The following is a 25,854-nucleotide window of genomic DNA, read 5'->3' on the forward strand; positions in this document are numbered from 1 at the left end:
CCCCATATCCACAGAGTCAGTTATCTCATCCTAGAAGGCAATCAGGCTGGTCAGGCATGACTTGCCCTTGGTGAATCCATGTTGACTGTTCCTGATCACCTTTCTCTCCTCCAAGTGCTTCAAAATGGTTTCCTTGAGGACCTGCTCCATGATTTTTCCAGGGACTGAGGTGAAGCTGACCGGTTGATAGTTCCCCGCATTCTCCTTCTTCCCTTTTTTAAAGATGGGCACTATATTTGCCTTTTTCCAATCGCCCTCCCCCGATCGCCACCAGTTTTCAAAGATAATGGTCAATGGCTCTACAGTCACATCAGCCAAGTCCCTCATTACCCTTGGATGCATTAGATCTGGCCCTATGGACTTGTGCATGTCCAGCTTTTCTAAATAGTCCTTAACCTGTTCTTTCACCACTGAGGGCTGCTCACGTCCTCCCCATACTGTGCTGCCCAGTGCAGTAGTCTGGGAGCAGACCCTGTCTGTAAAGACCGAGCCAAAAAAAAGCACTGAGTACTTCAGCTTTTTCCACATCATCAGTCACTAGGTTGCCTTCCCCATTCAGTAAGGGTCCCACACTTTCCCTGACCACCTTGTTGCTAACATACCTGTAGAAACCCTTCGTGTTCCCTTCACACCCCTTGCTAGCTGCAACTCCAGTTGTGCTCTGGCCTTCCTGCTTACACCCCTGCATGCTCGAGCAATATTTTTATACTCTTCCCTAGTCATCTGTCCAAGTTTCCACTTCTTGTAAGCTTCCTTTTTTGTGTTTAATCTCACCGAAGATTTCTCTGTTAAGCCAAGCTGGTCACCTGCCATATTTGTTATTCTTTCTGCACACTGGGATGGTTGGTTTCTGCGCCCTCAATAAAGGTTCTTTAAAATACAGCCAGCTCTCCTGGACTCCTTTCCCTCTCATATTAGCCTCCCAGGGGATCCTGCCCATCAGTTCCTTGAGGGAGTCAAAGTCTGCTTTTCTCACGTCCAGGGTCCATATTCTGCTTCTCTCCTTTCTTCCTTTTTTCAGGATCCTGAACTCGACCATCTCATGGTCACTGTTGCGCAGGTTGCCATCCAAGATAATCAATCTTCCTACCACTCCAGGAAAGGCTACGAAGAAGAGCTTCAGAGGCTGTCAGAGAAGGCTGAGTGAGCCAGAAAGGGTGTAATTTCACTGAATTCAGACCCCACTTAACTTTACTCCACCCTGAATCTTCAATAGAAAATTGGGACCAGGCAGGTGGTTCAGGAAAAAAAAAGATATCCTGGCCCATGTGAATACTTCTTGTTTGAGAATAATGAACCTAACCCAAATGTGTCAACTTGATGTTCTGCGTTGTTGGTATCACAGTGTGATTCTAGTCCAACTGAGTTCCCCCTCTGGAAACCCATCCCCAGAGCACAAAGAGAAGATGAGGACTAGCTACTTCCCAGAGCACCCAGTGCTCTCCCGTTACCAATGCTCTATTGCTGGTGAGAAGTGCTCTACTGGGCTGGTGTCTCACTGCAAGGATGGCTGCATTGCATCATGACATAAGTGTCATGTTACAATGAAGTGACAAGATAAAGCTTACAAAGTTATAGAAAAAAGGGTATGGGCACTGTGACCACTAATCCATCTCACCCAGTACCACTAATATATTTCAAACCTCAGAGCCCCCACATACAGGATTTAAAAAAATAATCAAATTGCCATTAGAACATTTCTCTCTGTCCCCCTGAATGTGGAAATTTGTTTCCAAAATGTCTTTGCTGAGGAAATGCAATTCAAAAGCGTGTAGTTTCTCTTGTGTGTGACAACAGGAAGGCCAAAAGAAATGCTTTAAAGACACCCTTAAGACAAACATTCAGAGATGTGGAATCAATACCACACACTAGGAGACAGTAGCCCAGGACAGGGCTAACTGGCCAAGACTTGTCAGAGTAAGGACGATCGCTTTTGAGGAAAATCGCCTTGCCCTGGTCACATAAAAATGCCAGAAAAGAAAGGACTGACGAGTGTCATGTAGCAATCATGGCCCAACACTGCCTTCCAACATTACCTGCAATGTTTGCCAATGAGTTTGCGGCTCAAGGATCGGACTCCTCAGTCACCAAAGGACCCATTAAAATAAAAACCTGTGGAAGAGATCATCCCTGACCCTGAGGGATCGCTAATGAAAACCTTTATACCACACCATCATATAGCTCTTCTACCTAGAGAAAAATATTTGTATTTCTCTCTCTCTCTCACTCACACACACACACACACACAGACACACTCCACCACAATGTACTTCAATTGCAATATCAATGTATTTAAAAATGCTATCCATCCATTTATTTTGGTAACTGCATCTGTATATTTACAAAACACATTGCATTCTCAAAGCTGTGCATCCTGAAGAGAAAGTAGGTGTGGCTACTACTTTAGTCTCACTTCCTGTCTCCAGTGTTTTCCTTTGGCTAATCCAGATTTATGGGCCCATATATCTGAACGAGAATATTACAAACAATCTTAGAGGGCTGGGAATGGGAAAAAATGCACAGTGAGTGGTATGGAGGGAGGGGTACATTTTCAGGAGTTTGGGATGACATTGTTACTCATGAAGCTCAAAGCCATGACATCTTCCCACATAGGTGCTGATAAAACCTTTGTCCACCTACACATATTTTTGTGCACTCATATTTTATGTCTATAGACATATAGTTTACAGACATAGTGTGTATGTGCGCACACAACACAGGGTATGTATCCATTACAATAGCTGCAACATGTATTTTATACATCCACTGCACTACCCATGTGGCAGGGTAGAAATCAAAGCTAACTATTACAAAGCTGCATAAGGAGAATTTATCTTAAGGGAGAAAAAATCCCACCTATGATTGAAACAGCAAACCACCTGCCTAGTGGACATTAAAATGATCTTTTCCATGGAGAATGCAGGTATTATTTTTGGCTACAGCATCACAAACAAAAGGAAAGTGTTGCATAAAAGTGATAGTGGGGTCTCAAAACCTGAAAATAAGTAAAAAACAAAACTGAGCCAGTTTCAAATTGGTTTTCAGGAGTGAATCTGACACAAAGAGCTGTAGACAATGTCAGCCTCTCAAATTAAAGTCTCCCATCAGTGTAACCAAGAAGTATTAACTGCTACTAAAAGGAATGGAGGTTGATCTACCAGGAAAGAATTTCTAAGCTGAAGACTCTTTCTAAAGGTAAAAGTCATTGCAAGTTAAGGTACAAGACATGTAAAGGAATGAGAAAGTGACACCGTCTTCTCTTGTTCCAGAACGCTCTCCCACTCCCAAGCAATTGGCAGCAATTTTTTTAAATCTTATCTTGATATGTCAATAAATAATTATGTTTTTCCAACTGAACAATGAGCTAGACATGGTAAGCTGTAATTAACAGCGTGACGCATAATACCATTTGGCATGCTCAAGCCTCATTTCTGAATAGGATGATGCAACAACCCTTTTCAAGCCAATTCAAAAGAAACTTCTACTTATAATTACATGCTATCTTGATTAGGATTTCCTAATAACATCATGCCTACTGAGTCCAAACTACTGAAAAGATAACATAGATTCGTCCACTAACAAATTGTACTGCCAGACAGATAATATGTTATGGCTATTACATGGAACTACATTTAAAGAGCTTGGGAAGGGAAAGAAAGCCTACATTTATTAAACAAGATCACATGACTGTGGAGATACAAGTGGATTAGGCTTCATTATTGTGAAGGTAAAAGATATTATAGGCAGGCTGGTAGCATCACCTATTATTAAGGTTATCTGACACTTCCCATTATATTACCCTGTTTTCAGTTGCTTATAACTTCACCAAACTAATTGTTTGGGCTGAAATTTTACATGCAGGGGTTTGCATTTGGCTGAATTTTTAGGAAAATTTTGTTATGCCTTTGTTAAAAAATTCTGGTAACAATTTCCAGTCCTAGCGTCTGCATGCTTTGGAAGAGGGACTTGAAATTTGACTGGGGGGTGGTCTTTGTGTCAGCAATATGCTTTTTGCCATGCCTGTGAAAGTCTGCCTAAATTTGGCCACGTTATAAGCCCTTGGGGGAGAAAATCACAGTTTGCACATGCTCCAGAGAGACTTTTAGATTTTACCAGTTAAAATCTCCAAAGACTCTACCCTCACTGAGCATATTTGAGCCTCTTATGGACTTCCCCTGTAATGGCTGTTCCCAGCTGCTGTGAGCCAGGCCATCTGCATGATGGAATTTCCTAATTTCTGAGTGCTTAATGTTGCAACTTTAATAATGTTCTTTTAACATATCATTGACATTACACACCAAAAAGCTAAGTAAGGCTGCGAATCATTCACAGAGGTCACGGAAGTCATGGCTTCCGAGACTTTCTGTGGCCTCCGTGAATTTTGTAGCGCTGGTGCGGCTGACTCCAGGACCAGCCCCGCAGCTGGGAAAGCCCAGGGGCCAGCCACACTGGCTGCTGCTCTGGCAGCCCCAGGCAGTTGGTCCCTGGTGCTGCCCTGGAGCAGCGGTCCCGGACCAGCAGCAGTGGCGGCCGGGCCCTGGGCCGTCCCCGGCCTGGTCCAGCCGCGGTGGCAGTGGAGCCACAGCCTGCCTCCTGCCCAGAGCAGCAGCAGGGCCATGGGCCGTCCCCGGCCCAGACCAGGGTCGTCGTCACGGGCTGCCCCCCCCCCCACGCCCCGAGTGGTGGTGGAGGGCATGGGCCGCCCCCCTCCAGTGGCAGGGCACCATGGACTTCTCCCCTGCCAAAAGGCCGGATGTCCCGGGCCACCCCCAGCTGCAGCAGGGCTCCAGGCTGCCCCCACCCCAGCAGAAGCGTCAGCCCGCACTGCTCCCCCCAGCAGCAGTCTTCAGGAGCGCCCTGCTCTCAGCAGGTAAGATTTAGTCACAGGTATTTTTAGTAAAAGTCATGGAAAGGGCCCGGGGGCCATCACTTTTTGTTTATTGCCCGTGACCTGTCCATGACTTTTACTAAAAATACCCATAACTAAAACGTAGCCTTAATGATAAGCTGTTTGCAGAAAAATGCAGAGACCCTCAATCCTACCTAATTATGCTTAGCAGAAACAAAAAATAATTCTCCTATCACCCAGTAAGCGCTGCAATTTCAAAAATATATGGGGGCATATGCGACATGCTACATAATTATGTGTGCAAAATAATGAACTGTGTCTAGTTTGTAATTTCCAAGTGGCTGTGGTATCAAGAGCACACTTATAAAGTTTGCAGACCATACCAAGCTGGGAGGGGTTGCAAGTGTTTTAGAGGATAGGATTAAAATTCAAAATAATTTGGACAAACTGGAGAAATGGTCTGAAGTAAACAGGATGAAATTCAATAAGGACAAATACAAAGTACTCCCAGAAGAAATGATCAGTTGCACACATACAAAATGGGAAATGACTGCCTAGAAAGGAGTATTGCAGAAAGGAATCTGGGGGTTATAGTGGATCACAAGCTAAATATGAGTCAACAGTGTAACGCTCTTGGGAAAAATAAAAAGGCGAACATCAGTCTGGCTTGTTGTATCAGCAGGAATGTTGTAAGCAAGACACAAGAAGTAATTCTTCCACTCTATTCTGTGCTGATAAGGCCTCACCTGGAACATGGTGTCCTGTTCTGGGCACAACATTTCAGGAAATATGTGGACAAATTGGAGAAAGTCCAGAAGAGAGCAACAAAAATGATTAAAGGTCAAGAAAACATGACCTATGAGGAAAGACTGAAAAACATTGGGCTTGTTTAGTTGCGAGAAGAGAAGACTGAGAGGGGACATGATAGCAGTTTTCTATCTGGTTGCGACAGAAGGAGGGTGAAAAGTTGTTCTCCTTAACTTCTGAGGATAGGACAAGAAGCAATGGGCTTAAATTGCAGTAAGGGAGGTTTAGTTTGGACATTAGGAAAAACTTCCTAAATGTCAAAGTGGTTAAGCACTGGAACAGATTCCCTAGGGAGGTTGTGGAATCTCAGTCATTAGAGATTTTTAAGAACAGGTTAGACAAACACCCGTCAGGAATGGTCTAGTTATTACTTAGTCCTGCCTTGAGTGCAGGGGACTGGACTAGATGACCTCTCAAGGTCCCTTCCAGTCCTACACTTATGGATTCTACAATCTCAGAGACATACCCATTTGTAACTGGAGACACATTTTTAATTTTGCCCTGAATTAACTTGATATGTAGATTAAAGGAAATTCATTTATTTTAAACGTTTTGATTAATCAATAATTAATAAGTTAATGTTTGTAAAAAAATTTGACTATGCAAATTACTACAAAAGTGCTAAGTGTTATTATTATGAATTGCCTATTAAAATAAAGTGCTTTCTTTTCCTTCATCTTTCTTGCAGGGAATACAGGGAAATAAGGACTCACCATCTCCAACGTTGCCTAAAATGAGCCAGAGAGCAGCACTGCCCTGTCAAGAAGTTGTGTTGGCAACTGGCTGGATAGCAAATTCAATTTTCCCAAAGGAAGGCTAGGAACTAGAGACCTATTACCATAGGTCAACTATTCCATATGCTTTTCAGTGTATTCTTGAGTGCTTTGTGTAGTGCAATCTTAAATAATTCGAGTGATGGAGCTGCCACTTTTCCTTTGGAGAGGTGCAAGTCATGAAAGAGATTCCTTTTAGTAAGGACCCTGGAGACCAGTGAGTATAAATGATGACATTACTTACAGTAGGTGTACATAAAAAACCAAAAGCAATGAAAATAACCTTTGGCAGATACTAGAGTGTGCAATGGATTTGTAGGGCTGGGAGAAATCAATCCCGTTTACATATGGAAAACTTGGTGTCTACACATATTTAGTAGAAAACTTGCTCTTCTCACTCAATGTTGGGTGAGTGTTCACAACATGGTGAAGAGTTAAATAAAAGCAGTCTTTTTTTGCCTTTCAACCTCCCATCTCAGTATTAGTCACCCTCAAATAACGTAGGGCCCAATCCCACAAAACACTTGTGTCCAGGAGTACCTATTACTGCTGTGAATTGTCCTTCTGAAGTCAAGGTAATAGTCACTGTGTCCAATAGTAAGTGTGTGCAGGATTGGCCCCTTAGACTGTAAATTCCTCGAGGCAGGGACTGTACCCTATTTTTCTGCAATGTGCCATACACAGCCTATGGTGCTCTATAAATAATAAACAATAATAATAAATATTCCATAAAGCAAAACATCTTTACCATTCTCTTCATCTCCTTGGAGACCTGGTGAGCACCCAGATGGTTGTAAAAGGGGCGATCCACACCCCAGTGTGGAGGGTTATGGCCGATGGAATTGGTGCGCTGTCTGTTCATCTTGGCTATTGTCGCTTTCTCATCTTTCTAAAATAAAAACATGAGAGAATTGCAAGACGTATTTTGAAACATTTTATATGGCAATCACTCCCCACATGCCTTCGCTTCTGATCATTTATCCCCCTGCATTAACCTATTAATCATGCACTTCAACAGAAATAAGGAGCATTCATCTGATCATTTCTTTATTGCTTTATTTCCTGTCCTTCCAAGTGTCACAGACAAGTAGAATGGGATAGTTTTTCAAAGTACTCAAAATTTGGTGCCCACCATTTTACTAGCAAATGATAACCCCTTCCTCTCTGACCACAAACAGCTCCGGTGAGTGCAAACGGGGTGGCTTTTTTTGCCTTGAGACTGAACAATTAAATTCAGAAACAAAACTGTAGTTTTGTAGTTAAGATTCCTTGGAAAACACAAATCAATGTGCCTGCAATTTACAGGACAAAGGCAGAGGGCTAGGAGCCAAGTTTCAATTCTGGCACTAACTCTGGCCTCCTGTACAATGGGGATGCCTCCCAAAGGAGGGGTGAACCGGTGAAGAATACTTAACGTTTGCCGGGTACTGTATTTGGTAAGTGCTAAGAAGAAAATAACGGTACTGCACAAGGTGACAAAAGGTGTTTTCTCCTCTTCAACTCTAACTACACATTTTGTCTTTGATGGAAATACTCCCAAGGTTCAGGGGTGTTTGGTGGTAAGAGATAGCTATGACATTTGGACCTGACTCAAGACTGCTGCAAAGGTTGGGTGTGTTTGAACCCAGAGATTTATTTCAGGCTCATCACCAATAAAAACAGAAATGCTATGGGGTGACATAACAGTGTTGTGAATTACTTATTTTGTGGGTGTTTTCTAGCTAATAAAAAACACTGCTTTTTCAACATAGGATTTTCTCTGTCCTCCCCTTGTTGGCCTCTGTTTTGTAGAGGAGGCAGGAGTAGCTTGTACAGGATCAATCCTGCAGTTTTCATTCAGACCAAGATTTCCGCAGGAGACTTGTTTAGTAGGGAATTATGTGATCTGACCACAATGACTTAACAAAAACCAACGTGACAGTGGTCGTAAGCATGTTACTATATAATTACTGAGAGATGGGCGACCCTTGAAGAGTTCGAGGGTTCTGCTGGAATGAGCATTTGAAAAGCTGTTTTTTTATAAGCTTATGAGATCACCTTTTTTTTAGATTTCCTGGATCTGGCTGAGCACAAGCACCAGAACAGACACACGTAATTATTGTTGCATATCTTGGATTTCAAAGCCAGAAATTGCAGGGGCAGCAAAACAATTTTAGAAAAGAAAAAGCCACAATTTTTTCGAAATGATTGAGCCTCGTTCAGCTCAAGTCTTGGATGAAGATACAGGTTAGTCCATATATTCCCCATACGGATTCTCTTGTCCCAAGCCATAACTGTGGTTTCCAAGGCATTCACCACATTCCTGTCACGTTCTCACAGAATGACTGGTGCTATTTCCATGGTAACCAGAGAGTTAACTGTCATGTTTTATATTGTCATGCTTTTTTGAATTAAAAAAACATCTTTGTAAATTTAGTGCTGGGGAAAGGTGATAGATTGACAACCATGGAGACGGTAGTCTTCATGACTCACAGGAAAGGTGCAGTCATACTGACAGCGCCCTCCAATAGACTGCAGGCTTTTCATGCCGAGACCAGTTGCAATAGTGTTTGAGTGAATAGTTCAGTCTTTATACCCCTTTGACTTTGCTGGGAGTGCCAACAAAGGTACTGACTGGGGCACAGGGTTCATAATTGATATCTTAATAGCCACTGGATAGTAACAACCTGGGGTTGCTACTGCCCCAAGGCTGCGTTTGAATTGCTGCAAGGGTTCTATCTATCTCATTACCAACTCCCAGGTCCCTGAGAGCACTGCTAGTATATTGCCACAATGGGGTGGGAGCAACCGCAAGGAACTTTCAGCTCCATGGCAAAACTCGTTAGAAGAAGCCACACATTATCACAAACTGCTGAAGCCACAGAAAGACGAGTGTGGGGAAACAAACCTCATGACTGTCACTCCTGTCTCTCACCTGCATCAAACCAGCATCATTTAATCTATAAGAGCTGCAACTGTGAACATTTTGTGCCAGATGAACTTCACATTAGCAACCATTATGGAAACTCTAGCTAATCTCCAAGAGAGCTGTGTTTTAAATGTGTCTAAAAATACACAAGTATGAAATGACTCTATTATCTTTTAAAAAGCCACAGAACTTTTACTTTTCTAACCTGTACGATCATTTGTGGTTCTCTAGCTGCAACCCCTTGTATAGTTACAGGTCTATATATATCTTCTGATGCCAGAAAAACACTGGCAGAAAGAACAGATTAGGTATCTACAACCAAATATTTACTGCTCTGAATAATAAAAGTGACACTGTCTGTACATTTTATTACAGCTTAGCGAGAGGCTTTCAACCAGTAGCAATCAAAAAAAAAGCTAGCCAGTAAATCTGGTCTGGAGACCCATAAAAGCAAACCTATCTGGTTACATTATAAATGCCTTTATGTCAACAGATGATAAAAGATACATGGGACAAGTTTTCCCCAATGGTGAAGCACAGTCCAGTATGATGTTAGTCTTAGTAAACGCAGATATAATCTTAAGCAAATACTTAATTCCAGAAATCCAAGCAGATAAACTGCAAGGTCTCAGCCAATTAGTAAACTGTATTTGCTTTTGACTAGGGCCAATTGACTATCATATACTAAATTTACATTATGTCAATTGTGTGATTAATTTGAAGGGAATAAAAGACCTCAGTAGGTACATGTGCATTGACAGTTTTGGGTTGGGGCAAGGCCAGGACAAACTGTGGTAAACACACACACTATTGAGGTCATTTACAACCATGAGATCATGGGCCATATAAATTATCCAAAGCTGTGTGAAGAACTCTTGCATTTCCCCCCCCTCAAAATAGGTGAGATTTTGAACCATGTATTCTGTAGCTTTTGCCATAGATAAAACCCACTGTAGGGCAGTGTTTTTCAGTCAAAGCCTCTGGTAGCGAAATTTTGCTTGCACAAATAAAACACAATACTAAAACTTCTTACTCAAATGGACTTGACTCTTACTTGCAACACTTATTTAAAGGAACCTTCTTAACTTGATTTTTTTTTTTAAAAAAATCAGATTTCTGATTGAACACTCTTTAAAAGTATGTTGTGATTTAAATTTTAAAATAAAAGATGAAGTCCCAGATTGTTAAAGGTATTTAGACATAGCTGCATTCAGTGTCATAATGCCTAACAGATTTAGAAGCCTAAATCTAATTTTTAAAAAGGATTTAGGCACTTAGGAGTCTAAATCCCATCAACTGGCTATGGAATTTAGACTCCCAAGTGCCTAAATCCCTTTTGAAAAATGATATTTTATGCTCCTAAATTAGTTAGGCATCATGATGCTGAATGCAACAACCCAAAATAAAATCTGGGCCTAAGCGATTTTCTACTCCTCTGTAGATGTTTGTAAGGGTCACTCTTTTCAGTTTAGTGAGCCTATTGCTCCCTTGCTAATTGACTATACGGGAAAACTGACTTGATCAATTGTATCCCTGTATTCACATCATACACACTAATATAATAATTTTTGTACAATACATGCCTTGTTAGGTAAATGAATAACTCACTGGTCATTAATATCATGGTGAAATGTATGTAGCAACATTACATATAAAGTTATGAATTCCCCCGTATGATGTTGGTAGCGAATGTTCAAAGCCATGCCTGACTAGCCAGGAGTGGTTAAACAGGTCTATCCTAAAAAAAAGAAATGTGTGTTTACCTCAGTTTACATATAAGTAGTAAACACAGTCCTTGAGACAGCAGGAAGAAGACAAGGCAAATCTGCATCTCAGCATACGCAGGGGAGATGAAAAAGCATGGGCCACCTTCACCCCCAGACTCCCCGTTGCCTTCTTTACGACTTCAATAAACTTTGTTTTGAGGGGTACCCTTCACACAATCCACTTCAAAGGGGAACTGGACTATAAAAGTGAGGGGCAAAACCATGCCAGGATATCTCTCTCTCTTGCTCTCTCTTTCACCTCAGACAACAAAGGAACTAGCCTTTTGACTTTGGCGAGGGGGCGAGAAGGCATCCTGACCTGAAAAATTTTGGTCAGCCCTATTGCTGGGAACAAGTGCTAAGGATTTTACCTTGAACCAATCTAGTTTGTTAAGTTTTAGCTACTAGAAAGCATTTTACCTTTGCCTCTCTTGTAGCCATTTCTGACTTTAATATCTGATACTTGTACTCGCTTAAAATCTCGCTCTTTGCTGTTAAATAAACTTGTTTTATTTTTTAATCTAAACTAATCCAGTGTTGTGTTTAAACTGAGCTTCTTGGTAACTGAAATAACAGGCTGTTGGTTATTGACTATTGACCCTGTACAGGAGCAACAAATCTATAATATCTGAACTGTCCAGGAGAGGGCTGGGCAGCACAGAACACATGTTTGGGGGAAAATTCAAGACTGAGGGTGTGTTGAGGTCAGCCTGCAAGTAGTAACCAAGGCTGCTGGAAGCCAGAGTGTGGCTGGTGTGTTGCTGACAGGCTGCTTGGGTCAGAGCTGCTGGATCAGGACTGCAGCTATGCACAGACACTCAGGGTGTGACCTATATGCTGTTTGGCTGTTTGTGAGCAGCCCAGGTTGGGAACTACAGCAGCAAAGCATTGTGAGGGACCCTAAGGTGCAGGGCAGGTGGTGACACAACCCCTCACTGGTCTGGACTGCACCCCAGAATGGCACCGACTATACACAAAGTGTCATCAAATGCATGAGAAAACTGGGAAAAGATTGAGAAAAGGAACTGTTGACAATGTCTTTCAATTCTGCTAATCTTTATGTGCTATCTGTTACAATGGGAGCTGCAATATTCTCAGACAGCAATGAGCTTTTCAAATTTAACATGGATAAACTCCAGAAGCTGCTGTGGGAACTTTCAAATATGAGCTTGCAGAGACCGTAAATCTTATCCCCAGAGGTTTTATTGAATTCTCATCACCATTTCCCACACACTGAGCTACAGTAACACCATGTCAAAACCACAGAAATAGTTGAGATTTTCTTAGACCAATCAACTGCATCGAACACCTTTACTCTATGGCTGCATCTACAGTAGGATTTTTTGAGATCTGTGGTTACCAGTGGGGCAGCTCCAGCAGTCAAAGCTGTTGCATAGATATTCCTAACTTAGCTATAGGATAGCACCTTATATTGTCTTGCTGTCATACTGACATGTGAACTGTATTTCTGACAATAATATATGACCAATTCCATCACAGCACTAAACCTATGTAAATGGAAGCCTGCTCAGTTACAATGAAACTCATTAAATCTAAGATGTTGTAGTAGAGTCACATCCACAACATATAAATGATAATTTTGTTTGTTCAGCTGGATGGAGCTCTAGGACATTATTTAGAGAAGAATGAAAGCTGTTTTCCTAGGAGCCATGGCCAGAACTCACAGAGCCATTTCAGGCTTAAGGAGCCACCATCACCATTTCTTTCTGAAAATGGTGCACCTGCTAGTATTACAGGGAACATCCACATTCCTGTATAACTGAAAGAGAAGTGAGAAAAATACATGTGTCCCTTTTTTTTATTTTAGGGTTTGTTGACTTTGTACATTCGGCAGCACTTAGTGGACAGTCAGCATTTTCACTCTCTAGTTGATGGTTATGTTCAGTTCCTGCCTTATTTTCTTAGCATAGTGTTTCCCAAACTTCTGAAAGCTAACGCCCCGCCATTCACGAAAATGAAACTACCTGCAACCCCACCATGTGGTGTTAGAGCCCTACTCAATGTAATGTATACATCTTCAACACTCCCCCAGGTAGTCCTTTGCGCCTCCCATCCCACTTTGAGAAATGCTTGCATAGATCTTTGTTATAGCAGAGCAGCAGCTCTGCTATAGTTAAGGTTGAAATACTATATATCCTTGCCCTTCTTACATGCTTTGATGAGCTATGAAATAGTTAGCAACTTGCTGTTTAAAGCATCACCGTTGGCATCTGAGTTCACACCCAATTAAAATAAACGGGAAAGATCACACTTAGAATCTACTGTTTCAGGTTGTCTGCAAACTCAGGCAGACATCTGCGCATTTGTTACATTTGCTTTATGTTTTGAATGGTTTCTTCACAACCCTAGGAGCTAGGAGTTTTTGTGTTGGTTGGTTTGTTGGTTGACTTGTCTTGTTTACAAATGAAAGTGGAGACTCTGGAGAACAATATAGAGGTCTGTTTGTGTCCCCTTAGCTATTTCTTCACATCCCCCGGGGTTGAGGAAAATAGCAATAGCATAACACCATCACTCCTGTACTTAACTGAGGCATGGGAGGGCAGGGGTTCAAACACCAGCTTTCCCACAAGTTCTGCAAGGAAGCATTTACCAGTAACAGCACCAGCAAAGCTGCTAGTGAAACTGAAGAGGCAGTAGGCAGGTATATGCAGGGAGAGGAAAGAGATGGGGTTGGGTCTGAACCGCTTTGGTTTTGAAACTCTTGGGTGTGCCTGTTCCCTTCGCTAGTAAAATATCTTTATAAGCATCAGGGGGAAAGCAGAAAAGTCCCAAAGTATACTTTCAATTCTGTGGATGTTATTTAAAGACTGCTCTATCAGAAACGAGAATTTTTTTTAACAAGTCAATGTCAAAAAATTCAAGTTGGTAGCATCCTTTTAATAAACTATTTTCAAAGGAGGACCTAGTCTAATATATACACAAGTCACTGGAACACAAAAGTATTACATTCCTCCTATTTAATCAATGCAACAGAAAACTATGTAGATGCAAATAATTCATTTAACAGCTGAGAATGCAAACAGACAAAACAGCAGAAAATTCAAAGTTATGATTCATCACAGCAACAGTAAGTGGAATTTGGTATCACAATGTATGCCGTTAATTTTATGCCTTAACTATACTCCTGACAATGCTGAGTTACAGTGTCTGTGGGAGTTATAGGCCAGTTATGCAGACAATTGAGGTGTGCCCACATAAACTGGGAAATTGCTCATCCAAATGGCTCATTGCATGGATTTGAAAATGCAGTCATGGTAACTCTATGTAAATTAGGTGCACAAGTGTGCACCTTAATTATCAGAAATTCTGGCCTCACTACTGTGAATTCCCTTACTTTATTTTGCGTCAACAATAAAGTTGTATTTACCCAGTTTTTTTGGCATAATAATTGCATATGTGATTGATTGCATATGCAAATAAACATGCTAGGCCAAATTAATCACTGGGGTAAGGAGTGCCCCTCCACTGAAGTCAGGCAAACCTGTTCTCCCACTGACTGATTTTATTGGAACATGCAAAGGTGAGTTCTGTTTAAATTCAAGATTTTCAAAAAACTTAGACTAAGCATGCAAAATATCAGCTCCAAAGGTCATAGTTTCAGAAAGTTAGAAGCTGCTTAAAATGAAAACAGCTCTCTCAGTGATAACTGCAACTAAAATAGCTTTCTAGAAAAATAAATAAGACTTGCAAAGCCTGATGTAAATGTAACTGATCTTGCCTGGGCTGACATCAGGGTTGGAACATGGGACCTTCAATGCTAAAAGTATGAGCTTCTACCACTTAAGCTAAAGGACTGATGTCATTAACTGGAAACAGTAGCAGACTCAGTAACCTCTTACGTCAACCAGCTACTAGAGATGGACAAAGATCCAACACTATCTTAGTGTGGGTTACATGGACAGTGCAATCAACAGAGATCCTGGGCTGTAAGGCGCTAAATGCCACCAGCTCCACTTGAACTGGGTTTTGAAAGGGTTCACCACCTTGCAGAAATCAGGCACCAAGTGACCGAACTGTCCAATGAAGTGTTGTTCACCAAAAACAACCCTTCTTGGCAGAAAGGCCCAGGATTTAAACAGAACTACACTCTCACCCCTGGAAGGAGCCTGAAGATCAGAGGTGAGGTACATTGTGTGGAGCAGTGGAGGGTGAGGAAAGTTTGCCCTGCCACTACATCTGCTGTTCCTGATTTAGGTGAAAAAAACCAGAGGATTTACATCTTTAGCCAATATGAAATACATTGCCACCCTGGGCCACAATGCGATACATACTCAGCTTTGTTATGAGAACTCCATAAACAGTGTGCGACTAACAGGAACCCAGACACGACGCACAGGAACCCATTACTAAGTCAGATGAACATTTTATGGAGGTTATTGGAACGGACTCCAATAAAAACCTCACTAAATAAATCATACACAAGAAAGTAGATAAAAATAGAGGGAATGGAAGCAAAGGTAAAACACTGGTACCTTGTCCATCTTTACTTCTGCAAAATATTAAGAAGGGTGGGGGTGGAGAAAGGGAAAATGCTTTTCACTTCTGATAGCTTTTCATTCTATTAAAATAGGTATTTAAATTTGGGCAGAGAGCTGTAAAAGATTCCAGCTCAGGGCTTCCATTACAAACTAGTGAACTGTAAGAGTGAGGAAGCTGGAACTGTGAGGCCTAGAACTCAGGACACCTCTCTTCTCTTGGACTCTGACACTAGTCTTTGTGACCTTTGGGTAAGTCACTTCTTCATGCCCAGTTTAAGTATAGTAACTTCCTAAGCCACATGGATATTGCAAGTCTTAATATAAGTGCTTTGGGACCCTGAGGTGCAGAGTACTATTAGCAGCGACATTACTTTAGAGCCGAGAGGTCCCAACTAAGACCAGGGCCCCATTGTGCAATGTTCTATACCAACACATAGTACGAGAGCTTAGAGTCCAATAGACAAGACAGGAAAAGGGTGGAAGAAATGAAGTATCAAACCCACAGGGGACTTAGGCAGAGAGTCACACAAGAAGTCTGCTGGAGAACCAGTAACCGAACCCAGAACTCTTGAGTCCCACTCCACCACAAGACAGTCTCTGCCCAATAACAAGGCAAACGTGGAGCGTGCTTTTGATCACACCTTTTGAAAATTCTATTGAAGTCTCCACTGCAGCCACCGTGAGGCAGCAGAATGTTGTAACATACTTTGAAGTACCAACATTCCACTTGTCCCAACAAAGATCTACAGATCTTCACAGGAACATACCAGATACTTAGTGTATTCTCCTGATGTAACAAATCAATACACCTTTCCTCCCCTGGACATGGGCCCTCACCAAAAGTGTGTTTTGCAGCAGTGAAGAGGGTAAAGTGTAAATATCTCAAGTGGCTTGAGCTGCCCACTGACAGGCCATGGTGTGTGGGACATAATGATCTTGCCCTGCAAACTCTAATAATCTTCTGAAGATTGACCATAATTAATGAGGTTTCTCTCTTGGGTAGATAGATACCAAAACATTAGCTTATCACCTCAGAGGATGAGAATCGATTTTCTTCCTTTTTTTGCATTAAGACGATTTGAGGCTTGCTTCCCTTCCTGAGAGAATGTAACTGCAAATGATGATCTCAAGCTAATTTTGTATAGGCATAGTGGTCATTGATCATGTTATTGAAGCATGTCACCAGCAATGCATTTAACCTCATAATGCCCATGTTTATCAACATTCCCATTTTACAGAAGGAGAAACTGAGGCACAAATAGGTCAAGTGATTTCTTCAAGGTAAGACAGCAAGACTAAGGCAGATCTGGGAACAGAACTCAGATGTCCTAATAGTCCTGTGCTTTAACACAAGACAGTCATGCACTATAAGGTGGGTAGAAAGTTGGCTAGATTGTCGGGCTCAACGGGTAGTGATCAATGGATCCATGTCTAGATGGTAGCCGGTATCAAGCAGAGTGCCCCCAGGGTCGGTCCTGGGGCCCGTTTTGTTCAATATCTTCATAAATGATCTGGAGGATGGTGTGGATTGCACTCTCAGCAAATTTGCGGATGATACTAAACTAGGAGGAGTGGTAGATACGGTGGCAGGTAGGGATAGGATACAGAGGGACCTAGACAAATTGGAGGATTGGGCCAAAAGAAATCTGATGAGGTTCAATAAGGATAAGTGCAGGGTCCTGCATTTAGGACGGAACAATCCAATGCACCGCTACAGACTAGGGACCGAATGGCTAGGCAGCAGTTCTGCGGAAAAGGACCTAGGGGTGACAGTGGACGAGAAGCTGGATATGAGTCAACAGTGTGCCCTTGTTGCCAAGAAGGCCAATGGCATTTTGGGATGTATAAGTAGAGGCATAGCCAGCAGATCGAGGGACGTGATCGTCCCCCTCTATTCGACATTGGTGAGGCCTCATCTGGAGTACTGTGTCCAGTTTTGGGCCCCACACTACAAGAAGGATGTGGATAAATTGGAGAGAGTCCAGCGAAGGGCAACAAAAATGATTAGGGGTCTGGAACACATGACTTATGAGGAGAGGCTGAGGGAACTGGGATTGTTTAGTCTGCAGAAGAGAAGAATGAGGGGGGATTTGATAGGTGCTTTCACCGACCTGAGAGGTGGTTCCAAAGAGGATGGTTCTAGACTATTCTCAGTGGTAGAAGAGGACAGGACAAGGAGTAATGGTCTCAAGTTGCAGTGGGGGAGGTTTAGGTTGGATATTAGGAAAAACTTTTTCACTAGGAGTGTGGTGAAACACTGGAATGCGTTACCTAGGGAGGTGGTAGAATCTCCTTCCTTAGAAGTTTTTAAGGTCAGGCTTGACAAAGCCCTGGCTGGGATGATTTAATTGGGGATTGGTCCTGCTTTGAGCAGGGGGTTGGACTAGCTGACCTCCTGAGGTCTCTTCCAACCCTGATATTCTATGATTCTTTCCTCTGTGAGTTAGGATAGATGTTCCAAAGTTTGAGGTTGTTCTGAAATAGTGTTTTGCTGGGTTCCATTATGGACCTGGAGACAGCTGCAAAATAAACATTCAGATCCAATTCACAGTTTGTCAGATGCTCAGGGGGTTTCAAATCTACAGTAGAGTTTTGATTAGTCTCAGATTAAGGGTAACTAAAAAACTGGGTTTTGATCCAGGCCCATCGCTACAAGCTGGTAAGAACTTCAGATAGAATACATAGCGTCCACTGGTGCTTGACGAACGAAATACTGGGTGAAATATCATGGTCTATGTTATGCAACAGGTGAAATTAGACGATCAAGGTAGTCCTTTCTGACCTTAAAATCGGTCATAATCTGGACACACGCTGGTTATAGAGACTAGTTGCAACACATCCCACTTTTTGTTGGAAGAGAGACACAGCAGAACCAGAGACTGTAGCCTACGACAATGGCCTGAGTCCAGCTCAAGTCAATAGTGACTGAAAGCTGTTACCTTGTGCTGCTTGTTCAAGTGATCTATGGGAAATGAATTAGTACTCTCAGTCCTGTTCCACAAGGACAGGCATCCACCATCCAAGCAGGCCCTAACTGATTACCTGGCTGGCAGAACCATACTGAGGAATGATGTACCATGGAGTGAAGCACTGTCACTAATTCAAGGTGCCCCGCTAGCTCTTGTCTGAGGCACGCTAGTGGGCAGGCGGGGAAAGCTTCCACGGCTGCAGCTGAAGCCGAACCTGGCTTGGGGTATGATGGAGAACTTTGCTTTTCTCAGGCTAATAATTTGCCAGCTTCCACCAACATAAAACTCAGTTACAAAATAATCTCTCATGTGCTTAAAAAAAAGGACTAAGGTCAGATTCTTTTGTACAGACAAACTGTGCTTTGGGCAGGAACAGGGTGAGAAGAGGTGCAAAGGTGGCCATGCCCTGCCTTCCCCCAGACTCACACCTGTGCTGGGGGCCAGGAGGGAAGGTATGCTAGAAGTTGTTACACTGGGCCTCTGGCACTGGAGGACTTCCTGGCATAGAGGGAATCCTCTACTGGCCAGGAAAGTCTGGCTTTCAGGTTGCTGTGAGGTGTTAGGAGTGGCCACCAGCCAAAAACACCTAAAACATACATTAGTCTGTTTGCTCTTACCCGTTTTTGACTGCAGCGTACAATCAGGAAGGTCTCTATACTGTGCTCCTTGAGGTAAGCATTGCGTTCTCCTCCAAAACCCAGTTCCACCTCGTAGTCTCCATTCAGATAATTCAAGGTTGCTTTGGTAATGTGGATTCGCCTTGAATGAGACAAAAGGCAAATCATGGAGTTCATTAGGCAGCTCTAATAATCACGTATCTAGTAAGCCAATTCCTGCCAGTGACAGATTCTGTGTGCTAGAAAAAACAGTTCATTTCAGGGTCCAATGCTGCTGCTGCTGACATCCCCTGGGAGTTTTGTCTTGCCTTTCAAAGGGAGTAAAATCAGGCCCATTGACATTTTTCCATAGAATTAGGTTAAAACACATTATCCAAGTTTTACATCCATTAATAAGCGTCCCGGTGGATGTAAGGCAGCCATTCATTCATTCAATTTGCTTGCTCTAACACACAGTAGACATGCTTGCTCAGCAACCAAAACACATTACACACACATGACTGAGACATGGGTCTACAAAGTCATATGCCATGGATACTCGGCTGCATCTAGCTTGCTATACCACATTAATCACTGTAGTATCCAGGTGCCTTATAGAGGTATGCAATCAAGTAGATGATCTATGTTTTCTACTCTTCCCTCCTAGGGGAGAGGAAATGTAGAAATATATGCAGAATAATAATCTCATGGGGAAGCTATGTCAGGGAGTTGGTCTTCCATTGGTCCTTAAGGTAGTGAAATGTACATTTATTTGGATCTCTTACGGAAGGGTGTTCCAAAGCAGGAACAACATTTCCTTCTGATGACCAGGTGATATCTTCAGCAAACATTTATTAGCATATGGTTACACCTCTCTCTAATCACGACCCACTGTGATAGGGATCACACAGAGACATTAATCCCAGGTGTCACTTCATCAATTTCACTGGAATTATTAAGAGGATGAATTCCATTCTTTGCATATAAGGCATGTCCATCCTGGGTGACTGCAGACCTATTGTGGACAGAAATGTAGGGTTGAGAGGAAATAAACTAGCCAGTGAGTGCCCAAATTAAAAATTCTGCACCACACTCATCCTATGACAGACAAACAAACTAACCAAAACCCTCCTGCAAGTCAAAAGCAAACTGTCACGTGGATTGACTCACGACAGCTTTGGTGAAGCAACAACTTACCCTGCTTTACCTCCGGCTTCCATGTGATTGGCTAGCGTGACATCATTTGACCACACATCAAACTGCCACTTCCTGAGGCCCAAGACTCCACAGTGAACTCTCCCGCTGTGGATCCCAACCCTCATGTTCACGTTGACTCCTGTCACCTCCCGGACCAATCTGAAAAGAGATGCAGAAAGAGAAGGATGTCTCTGGGAAGTATGTGCCTGTATCCAGTGACATAACTTGGCTCCCAGAGCACAAAATACACAATTCCCTAGAAATTATTCAAACAAACACACAGGGGGCTGCTCATTCACAGTACTTTAGCTACAGAAATCAGACAGGCTGTACTGCACTTTGATAAGCCAGGCAAAGTACTAATTAGATAGGGGTGTCCTTGGAATAAGTTCTTGTCCTCTCAACTTGGTCGCAAGTTCAGAGCTCATGGAAAAATTCTCTGGGAGGGTGAAAGCACTAAGTCTTGGTCTTTGATTTCCATACCAAAACTGGACATAACCTCCCAGCTCTCTGAACCTCATTAAAAGTAACAGCATGTTGCAAAGAGAAAAAGGAAATGATTTTGAGCTCGTAATTTGTCTGTATGGCACCAGGCATCAAGTGTTCCATGGATGAAACCTGATCTGTGTGTGAAATACCCACTGCAGTTGGAAACCTTGAACTGAGCTTTAAGCTGCAGCCATCGCAAACCACAGAACCACATCTTCTGCACTCACTCCAAGTGGGCAGCTACAAACTCTCAGACTCTCATTTTAATGAGCTCTTGGATCCTCTGTTTGCTCCCAAAATGATCACTGTCATACTTGGTGGGTTTTTCCTTTTTATGGCAAAAGTTTACTTGAAGAGCTCTTCACATGGAAATTCTATTTAGGAATTCAGGGGGAGGGGGGACCTACGAAGGGTCTGATGGCCTCAAGAAGGCCAAATGTGGCTTATAGTTGCTGATGGATCACATCATTACCAGAATGCCCATGTTTCACAGAGAAACTCACCTGACAGTTCTCTTAGTTGTCTATGGGGTTCAGAGGGGGGCAGGGCACAGAGAACAATCTGAGAAGTTGATTCTATGGGCCAGATCCTGTATTTTCAGAAAACGCAGGGTCTTGTTGTACACAAGGCAAATCCTACTCACTGCGATCGTCCTGACCATTGCCCTGTTCTGTTCCTGCAAAGACAACCTAATCTCGGGGAGGAGCCAGCATTGAAAGGGAGATGTTAATTCTCCAAGAAGCTAGTGCATTCTGCCCTAATCACCTGATACGGGGCTTCACAACCTCAGGTCTGGCAACATACTTGTAGCAGTTGTATACACTAGTCAATAAAATAAATTTCCCCAAATTCAGTTTCATTTGTTTATTCTTTTCTTTTCTTTAAGAAGGTTTCCAACTGCAGTTCATAAAAGTGGTATTTTCAACTCAAAAGCCTGATCAGGATTGAGACCTCATTGTTCTAAGAGCTATACAAACATAGAGGTAGATATGGTCCCTCTCCCAAAGACCTCACAATCTAACACTTGACATGTTTCTAATGGCAAAAGCCTGATACTTTGACTTACCATGGTGTTATCATTGAACCTTGTCTCATTGCTCCCAAATGAACTGATAACACAGGCTGTTTATTTTTTCCTCTTGTTTTCTTAAAGATATATACATAAATAGAAGCCTATCTTTCCACGTACTCATCGTGTCCTCTGTGCACCGCACTATCTAGTTTTGAGAATATTTATTTGTAACCAATTATGCCTATGTTAATTGATCTGCTCAGAGCTGGAACTACTCAATATAGGTCCAATTCTGTGATGTGGTGAGTGTCCACATTTCCTTCTGATTCCATTGGGAGCCAACATGTGTTCAGTCCTTTGCAGGATCAGCTCCTATAGCATTAAAGGATCTAAAACAGAAATGTAAAGGCTCTGCAGTTCTCATCTCCTTCAGTTCAGTAAATTGGATTGAATTTCCACTTTATCTTGATCAAGTCTCAAGGTACGTATTTACTGTGCTGGGTACAGTACATCCTTATTATTGGGATTTTTTCAAGGGCATAAACAAACACCCACACATCTGTCTCATTTTTCAGATCACAAGTATGTGGTTTGAAAAGCAGCATTTCCACATAAGAGACTTCTTTATAATACTAGTATGCAACAACTATTCCTCATTTCATACACAATGCATACCTGGACTATTATATATATATAAAATAAGTGTACTTCACTTATTTTTACATGCTGCTTCCTTGCACTTTTCACCTTTGAGATATATATATAAAAGGAGTTGTGAATAACCTACTTTCAATGGCTGTAGTAAAGAATCCCATGGAATTGATGTGGAGTACAAAGAAGTGGCAGGTTAGGCAGCATCTTATTAAATGCTAAAAGGAATAATTTCCAACAACTTGTACTACCAAGAAAATACTAGGTCTATTACATTTAACAGCAAAGGTCTCACTTTCTACCGTGAGTGGCTTGAAAGAATCTATAGCTCTTGACAGATGGCTTTGTAAACCCACCGCCCAGCTGAGTAACACTTAGGGTATGTCTACACTGCAGTTAAACACCTGCAGCTGGCCCACGTCAGCTGGGCTGTGGGGCTACAAAACTGCAGTGTAGATGGCTGGGGCTGGAGCCTGGATTCTGGGACCCAGAGGCGGGTGTCCACAGCAAAGTTTTATAACCCTGTCTGAGCCCCATGAGCCTGAGTCAGCTGACACAGGCCAGCTGCAGGTGTTTAATTGCAGGGTAAACATACCCTATGAAGCCTGAAGAGTCTAGGCTTCTTTATTGAATTGCAACCCATCTTGCCTTGAAAAAAATACCTTGGGCTGCTAGTACCCTAGGGTTTACAAATAACTCCTTCTCTACCTTTAAAGCTTGCCTCCCACTTTGTATGGGATGAAAGGCATTTAACAATCTGATTCTTTGCTAAATCGGGAATAAGTGATTTTCTGTTCTCACTCCCCCTGCCTCCCCCAACCTCCACCTACTCTAAGGAACACAGGGAAAATGTTTCAGATTTATTAACAGTTACAAAGATCTCTTGAACATTGTAAAACAGACTTTATCATTGCTGAGCCTTGCCCCATGTGTAGTTACTTTTGCCTGTGCATAGGGACGGCAAAGCAGGCGTTGAACGCTACTGTTCTGACCCGTTGGCTTTATACACTCGCTCAGGGCAGTGTAAACAACTGAAAACAAGGCAATGAAGCATCAGGCTGCTTATCTGTGAATAAACAGCCAAACCCAACTGTTTGCTGCTAAGTAATTAGTCTGAAAGAAGCCGTCCACCCACCAATAAACAAATCCTCTGGTCTTGTGCCCATCTTCAGGAAGATGACTTGGCACAGGGTGGATGAAAGGGTGATCTGTGGCAGTTGTGAGGATACGATCCTCTTTCCCCATCCCAAGTACACACTCTGCAGCTGCTACAGCACCCTCAGGCTTGCAGTGGCGTCCATGGTTGTGGCACCAGCAGCATCCTTCAGTGCCCTGATCCTAACCGCCCCCTAAGTTGGTGTGGCTGGAGCCTTTCTGGTGCACAGGCCTATATCATATTGTCCTCATGTAGCTTCACCAAAATCCTGTCCAAGCCTTTCCTCCCCCTACACGTTACATCTGCACCCTATTGGGCCTTTTTCAAATCAGGTTAGTAGGCAGCATTTTTCCCTTTAAGAAGCAAAGGGGCAAGCTACTGCAGAATGACCAGCGGTCTACAAAGGTTGCAGACAGATTTCCATTAGAAACCCTCTTTTCACATGCCTCTTCCTTGCTGAAAAATTCTCTTTTGGGACTGACACCTTTCATGACTAGGATGACCTACACCAGTTGCGGGGAGGGGAAGCATTTTAGATGCCCCAGATGGTTCTAGTGGAATCAGGCTTCTGTCTTTCTACTGTCAGGTCCATTTGTGTGCCAGTTCTGGTCCCAAATATACCCTCTCTCTGCTGGCCTCTAGCTCAATGAGCTAGCTACCTCATGCATTAAGAGATGGAATAAATTTCTCTCCCTGGGGAATCTGCTACTTACGAGATAGCCTCTATCATGTCCATTCCCATTTCAACACAGCAGTGTGCATGGTCAGCTCTTGCTTCTGGTAATCCAGACACGCAGTAATAGCAATCGCCCAAGATCTTTATACGTAAACAGTGATTTTCCTACAAAAAGGAAAAGAAAAAAGAAAAAGATGGAGAAGTATGAAACTTCATTTCATGTTTGTAATAACTTGCCTTTTAGGGCAGTGAATGTTAGAAATCTAGTGAACCGGTGCAGTATGTCAATCGTGTAACAGGAACCAAAATCAGAATTATAATAGAAAACTTACAGCTGCAAGCTTATCAAATCTGGCAAAGAGCTCATTCAGCGTCATGACCAGCTCCTGAGCTGTACACTGGGAGGCCAGGCTGGTGAACCCCTCTATGTCTGCAAAGAGGATGCTATGGAAAAAAAAAAAGAAAGATACAGACACAAGTGCCATTAAATTATTATATTGTTGCCTAAATTCTAATCAGCTAGTTAACTTCTTAAGAACACCACACAGGCTGGGAGTCATGCAAGTGTCTTCATTCATGGCTGGTATCGATCCTTTTCCTCAACTGTCCAACAGAGCGCACTCTTGGTAATTTCCCTCCTTGTCCCATTTCTGCAGGCTCCACTCAGAAAAGCCACACTCCTTTGTCCACTTTCCTGCCCCCCATAAGAAACTGTGGTTTTTCCTGTAATATCTAAATCTAATCTCCTTGCCCCACCTCTCACACAGCTTTAATGGTCTGGTTTTCTTGTGTACAACCCAGATCCATTACTACTGCAATAATAATAACAGTACTCTGCTCATACTTTGTAGCCAGGGACCTTACAGTGCTTAACAGATGCTAAGTGCCACAACACTCCCTGTGAGGCAGGAGTTATACTAATTGTGTGGACGGGTAAAGCAAGGCACAACAAGGTTGAGTAAAATGCTTAAAGTTGCGCAGTGAAGAACAGGACCCAAAAGTCCTAATTACCAGTCCCCTTTTCTAACCCACTAGAACACACTGCTCCAGAACCATGGAATGTCATAGCTGATCTCTGTTCTTTATGCACCAGCGAGGGAAGTCTGCAGTTTTCTTATAGCCCAGCCTTCTTAGCTTCCTTTTCTCACTTCTAGGTTTTTGGTCTGATTTCTGAAAAACTTACATAAATAATATTTCATTTTTACATAGCATCTTCCATTCTGAATGGTCCCAAAAGCACTATACAAAACTATTCACATACAGTACCCCTGATACACTGTCACCACTGAGGATGGAGGGCAGCAACCTGCTAGCGCAGAGTGCTGCTGCAAAACAAGAAGGGAGGGCAGGACATTCTTGCCCAAAACACTGGGGCAAACCACTTCTGTTACAAGAAGTGTCACAGGATCTTTAGCATCTGTATAGAGCAAATAAGACTAAGCCTGTTAAGATTTCATCCGAAAGACCCCTAAACTGCACCACACAAACAGACACGAAACTAAATTA

General features: G+C 42.6%; 1 protein-coding gene across 1 annotated transcript in view; it reads right to left on the reverse strand.

Annotated features, from left to right (window-relative positions):
• The window catches only part of ADCY5 (adenylate cyclase 5), a 345,212-nt gene that overhangs the window by 67,774 nt on the left and 251,584 nt on the right, over nt 1-25,854 (reverse strand). The window contains exons 4-8 of the mRNA XM_048869060.2: nt 24,681-24,792; nt 24,386-24,513; nt 20,365-20,523; nt 19,189-19,330; nt 7,178-7,318 (exon numbers count right to left, since the gene is read on the reverse strand). Of these exons, the coding sequence (XP_048725017.1) occupies nt 7,178-7,318; nt 19,189-19,330; nt 20,365-20,523; nt 24,386-24,513; nt 24,681-24,792 (682 nt within the window). The remainder of the gene's footprint in view (nt 1-7,177; nt 7,319-19,188; nt 19,331-20,364; nt 20,524-24,385; nt 24,514-24,680; nt 24,793-25,854) is intronic.

The sequence above is a fragment of the Caretta caretta genome, chromosome 11 (genome assembly GCF_965140235.1).
Source record: "Caretta caretta isolate rCarCar2 chromosome 11, rCarCar1.hap1, whole genome shotgun sequence".
NCBI lineage: Eukaryota > Metazoa > Chordata > Testudines > Cheloniidae > Caretta > Caretta caretta.